This window comes from Episyrphus balteatus, chromosome 3 (assembly GCF_945859705.1).
Source record: "Episyrphus balteatus chromosome 3, idEpiBalt1.1, whole genome shotgun sequence".
Taxonomy (NCBI): domain Eukaryota; kingdom Metazoa; phylum Arthropoda; class Insecta; order Diptera; family Syrphidae; genus Episyrphus; species Episyrphus balteatus.
Window position 1 is genome coordinate 120,585,686 of NC_079136.1, and position 6,000 is coordinate 120,591,685.

The window sequence follows — 6,000 nt, forward strand, 5'->3', positions numbered from 1 at the left end:
TGAAGATGTAAATGATGTAATACAATTTATGCATAAAGCATATACACCAGAAGAAAAAAAAATTAATAAAAGTATTAAAATGATGAGCTAAAAATTATCTATTGATTTATACATTTTTTCAATAACTTCTAGAAGAATATTATAGGACAACTCAGGTTGAGCTAAATCTTCAATTACAAGCAAAAGTATGGAATCATCTTATTTTATGTTTAAAGATAACAGTAATAGCACTCCTCTTTCGATGCATTGAAAAATTACGGGAAACCGACGAAGTTCAAATACCAGAGTTACGGGCGACAGAGTTACGAGCTTCAAAGTTACGCGAAACCGAAGACTTGTGTCACTCAAAAATGTTAATTTGATAGCTGTTATTATCAAATTTTTTTTTCGGTGTATTAGCTCTAAATCATGTCTAAAACCATAACAACAATGTGTCAAATGTGTTGAACATCATTAATAATATCTGGTGTTAAAGTGAATAGAACAATTTAACTTTTTGTTGATGTGAGTGCTACGATTCGAACTCGAAATTAGATAAATAGGCGCTTTTTGGTTTAAACAAAAGAGCTGAGCAACGAACTTTATTTTTTTTATTAATTTTGGTATTTGCTGGAAAAATATTAATTGAGTTTTTGTAACAAAAGTAAAATTCTACATAAAAAGTAGTGAAATGAATAAAAAAAAGATAACGATGGCTTTGCAATTTTAGAATACTTTTTTGCATTTTACCCGATTTTTAAAAATTTTATTGATTAAAAATGATTTTAAAAATCAAAACATAAAAAAAGGTTTCAGAATTTCAAGTAATGTCTGTAATAACTTTTTACAGAAAGTTAGTAAATACGAGGTCTTGCTACTTTAATTAATATTAAATTCAAAAATCGTTCGGAGTATCTCTGAAGAGTAATTGAAGAGTGACTTTTTAAAGGAAATCTTTATGTCATTTCTCAGAAAATCGAAAAACTAAAAAAATAAAACTGTGATTTTTCATACGATTTTTAATTTTCATCAGTTTTCAGTGTATATTTTTTGGGATCAATTCACTGTTTTTGTTTAACTTTGACTTGTTAAATTAAGCGTTGTAATGTGCAGAAGCTACATACTTTGTTTAAAAAAAAAAAGTGAAAAGTGATTTTATCTCCTTTTAAAAAGTCACTCCTGATATAATATGGTTCTGTCTCATATTTTAATCGATCATACCAAACTACCAAACTTTAATCGGTCCATGACCTTTTTTTTCAAAAAGTAATCGCAGTTTACATTTTCAAAAAATTTGTTAGGTATAGAAATCTAATTGTGATCGACAACCGATATTTTCAATTTGATCTAGAATGGTTGTAGATTTCATCACCAAACCGTCACAATTATGTACAACATCTTTTGTCGAACTATTATGTTTATTGCATTGTATTGTAATGTATTTTTTTTTTTTTATGTTTGAATATTTTTATAATATACCTATTAAAACATTATGTTTCTAACAATGACAAAAATGGGTATACTTCTTTTTTAGGTCAAGCCATTTAAAATATGTAGGTACCTTATATAAATTTTTATATTTTTTTTTTCTTTTTCTTGTAAAATTTCTAAAAAGAATTAAACTTTGTCTTTTTAGAATACTTCATACTGTCATTATTTATTATAAGATAAATAAAAAAAAAAATCAAATGAACGTAAAGAAAGATCAACGAAACTTATCTTCAAGTGGAAGAATTCGGAAATGTCGCAAATTTTAACATTCTAGGTACTCATCGAGTCCTTTTTTATCTTAACAGCTGCGTATTTGTCCATTAAGATGGATGGCCATTCTTAAAAAAATGTGAAGCACATTTTCTTCTATAGGATTTCTCAATTCTCAATTGTGATTGTGAGAGACATTTTGGGCACTTCACTTTTCAACGTTAAAACCAATACATTCGTTTACCTTCTTATTTCTTAAAGGGCATTTTTACGGAACTAAAGATAGTTATATGTACATATCGCACCCTCAGTGCAAAAGAGCGAAAACTCATAAAACTCCATTTCGAGAAAACGCTTCTTGAAAATACTGACTGTAAACATTCTCCTATAACTTTCCATGCGACAGCAATTTCCATAATGTCAAAGCTTTATTACAAGAACCATTATGTTTATTTTGTATTTTTAATACATTATTTATTTTTCAAATTTGTTTGAGGGCCAATTTTTCAATAGTCAGATAAACCTCAGTTAGAGCTTATTCCTAGGAATAAAAGTTTTTTTTTTTATATTGACATTTATTCTTCTGATAGTCTAACTGACGATTGAAAAATTAGGGCTAAATAATATAAATAATAAGAAAAGAAAAATCTTTTTTCAATTATCGCTCTTTTGCATTGAAACATTCAGAGAAAAAACCAGAACTATTTTGGTTTATCGCTCTTTGGCACTAATTTTTTCAAAATGAGAAAATCAGTGTGATTTATGAGACAATTTTGGATAATCTCTGTCTTGCATTGAAATTACTGAAGAAAAAACGTGAGCATTTTGTGTTAGCTGTGTTTTGCACTGGAAATTATGAAAGAGTTTAACTTTTAATATACCTAAACAGTCATAATCTTTCGAATTTTTCGTTCATGTAAACGACAAGCCCCTCAAAATGAAGATAATTTAAAAAGCAAAATTTACTCATCATTAACTCAAAAATGACATTTTTTGACTTATCGCTGTTTTGCACTGAGGGTGCGATATAAGTAACGCTGTTTCAGATTTTTTTCTTCTTACAGTAGGCATATCTACTAAAGATAATTCGAGTATGCTGAACACGCTGGCGTTCTTAGTTTTTCAAAGTTGGCTTAGTTCAGAAAGATTTTGACCTCTGAATTTTTCTGTTTTAAGCCAGAAATCAACGAAATAATAATCATAATAATATTTGGTATTTATTTTTATCTTGAATAGAATAAAGAAAGACATTTTGGATGTATAGAGACATTTTTTTTTCAAAAGTTCCTTTAGTTTCTGAGAAAGTGTTTTTCAAAGTTCTGCATAATGCACAAATTTCAAATGGACTTGACCCATTATAATTTAGAAGAAAAAGGGTGAAAACGAGATAAAAAAAAAACAAGGGCCTTGGAAATTACTCAAAAATCATTCAATTCAAGTTTCAAGCAAATCCATCCATCGGTTTAGGGCCTAGTTCCGATGTACAAATGGACATATAGAAATTGACGGAATTGATCAAATTTTAATGTTCAACGGAAGGTGAAAAAGACTTTAGTACTGTGTTTTCAATTCAATTTATAAAATGAATTTTATTAGTCAAATTTTCTTGTTCATTCAACAATTCATTTTATAACATGGCTTTACGCCGTCTGCCAATGTTTTCATTTGATTAATGTCATTATTTTTTGACGTAGTAATTTTTTTTTAATAAGAAACACAGTCAATTAATTTTTAAACAAAATATTAAAAAAAAATTTAAAGAAAATAAAGTTTGTTGCTCAGCTCTTTTGTTTAAATGAGACCAATTAAAACTTTTCCAAAAAAAAGGACAACCGACGACAAATAAAAACGCTGACGAAAGTATTTTTGTATGAAATAAAATCCAATTCGGAACATCGACGTTCAGGTTACAATTTTGTTTCATACAAAAACGCTGTCGCCACCGTTTCCTGCAGTCGGTCGTCTCCGTCGGGAAGTGATTTCATGCATGCTAAAAAGCGATTTATCAATCTGTTTTTTTATTTTACTACAAACAAATAGGTACATTTAAATGCAAAATAGTAGTCGTTGCAATTATTTTACTCATGTCTAGTAATTGGGTATCAAATTCTAGAAAATAAATACCCGTCGCCAAGCATAAGCATAAAACACAGATTTTACGTCAGCGTTTGTTTCGCATCAATATTTGACATCGTTCAACTAAAAAAAAAAAAACGATTTACTTTATTCTTTAAAACTGCCTTGCCGACGGCTTTACCAAGATTTTCTGATTTAATGACTTTATACATAGGTAAAAAGAAACACACCAACCGAATCCAAAACAAAACAAAAAAAAAAAAACAGGAACCAACACCTACCTGTTCCCATTTTCCGTTGATGGAAATATTTAAATCCTAAAGTATCCAGGGCGACAGCAGTTTTGCACTAACTTCTTTCTTAAACAAAATTATTATTTTTTTTTTTAATTCGTTTTTATTTTTCCACAAAAAATATATTTATTTTTCTAATTCCACTTATTTTCACAAAATTTCCAATTCCAATTTTTTTTTTATTTTCGCTCAACAATATGCATTTTAAAAAATTTATTTAAAAAAAGTCTTATTTGAAAATATTTTCACGGAACTATTTCTTTTTTTTTTCGAAAACGAATACCATCCAACAGCGCCGCGAAAATCGAAAAAACAAAACAAAATTCAAGTTTAAATGACAATTCGAGAGTATAACACGTCCTTCTCACGGTAACTTTGCACAGTCAGTGACTCCGACACGACTTATCTTCCACTCGAAAATGTGGCTGCTGCTGCTGCTTCTGTTTCGGTTTCTGTTGGCTGGTTGGTTTCCCTGACATCCTTTTTGATAGATGATGACAACAAAACAACGATGACGACGACCGACATTGATATGAAAAGTTCATACTCTTTACTATCTACCTACCCAACGTTGTGATGTTGTGATGAAGATGATGATGATGGTGATATACCATCTGCTTGTTCTATAAAAAAAAAAAAACAACCGAAACCAAACCAACCAACCACCATACCAACTTGTACCATATCCACCCCCGTTTTTAACGATAAATTCTGACATTGGCCACAGGATTTCTCTCACACTCTTCGTCGTCCTTGCCTGCTACTTCTACCGCACACGCACAACAATCACACACAGTCAGTACCGACAAGAAAAAATATCCAACTAGCTTTTCCCGACTAAAATACAAAAAAAAAAAAATTAAAGTCGAAAAAGTTAAAAAAAAAAATAATATGGAATGAGAAAAAGGATGCGCTTCTTTTCCTTCCTATACCAACTATAGGTCCTCTTGTATAGATATAAACTCTCAAAAATCTCAATCTCATTTTACACTGATGCTCTCTCGAGAGAAAGAGAAACAAAGTCAGGAAATATACTAGCTTACTGCAGCAAACGATGGAAAAATATACGCCCACATTCATACTCAAAAGCATCCTTGAAAAACATCCCCGCTTTTTTTTTTTTTTTTTTTCTTTTCTATCTTCCTTGTGGCTTTCGACAAATTCACCACAAAATGTCAAGAATGACAAAGCTATGTATTTAAGTACATCATGATAAAGAAGGGAGAGGGTAATACACATCAGCACTCACACACTCACACATAAAGTCGAATACTGCAATGCGACGAGAGGGTTGTTTGGTTTGAGGAAAAAATAAAATCAACTCCTGGCAATGCTGTCATTGCAATCGCAGCCACTAAAACGGTGACATACCAACTTTTTGTTCATAAAATTCACAGATTACAGTTGTTTTCAGTAGGTTCTTTCGAAAGGGTATGCATTAAGGGTAAATATCCCGTTAGGATAGGATTTTTAGAGAATTGCCAGCATCGAAAAATTACATAATTGACTTAATTGCATTCTTTTAAAGTAAATGAAATCAAGAAATATACTGTATAAGGGCGTGGATAATTAATATGCATTCGAAATATAAAATAAAAATTCCATTCAGCATCCCTATCTCATCCAGGACGAAGGATAATACAGCGAATGTGTGTAAAAATGGCTGCGTGTACTGTATGAGGGTTGATTTACTGACTCCGCAAATTGAAATGACTTAAAATCGTAAAAAAGCGAGTTTGAGTTGAGACAAAGATACAGAATCCCTCCGCAGTCACACACACACACACATACACACGCACACACACACACTTACACACAATCATATCAGAGAATCACAGAGGACTCACAGGGTGGAGCTATGATGTGAAGTGCAAATGACATTGACTCCTGCCACATCAGTGAAGATAGGTTACTTACCACCACACAGCTTCCTGGTACCTATTCCCATTAC

At 30.9% G+C, this 6,000-nt stretch overlaps 1 protein-coding gene across 1 annotated transcript in view; it reads right to left on the reverse strand.

The window, feature by feature from the left end:
• LOC129915291 (protein dissatisfaction) overlaps positions 1-4,116 on the reverse strand; it is a 40,912-nt gene extending 36,796 nt beyond the window's left edge. The window contains exon 1 of the mRNA XM_055994777.1: positions 4,038-4,116. Coding sequence (XP_055850752.1) covers positions 4,038-4,047 — 10 coding nt within the window. The 5' untranslated portion in view covers positions 4,048-4,116. The remainder of the gene's footprint in view (positions 1-4,037) is intronic.
• Positions 4,117-6,000: the final 1,884 nt, after the last annotated feature.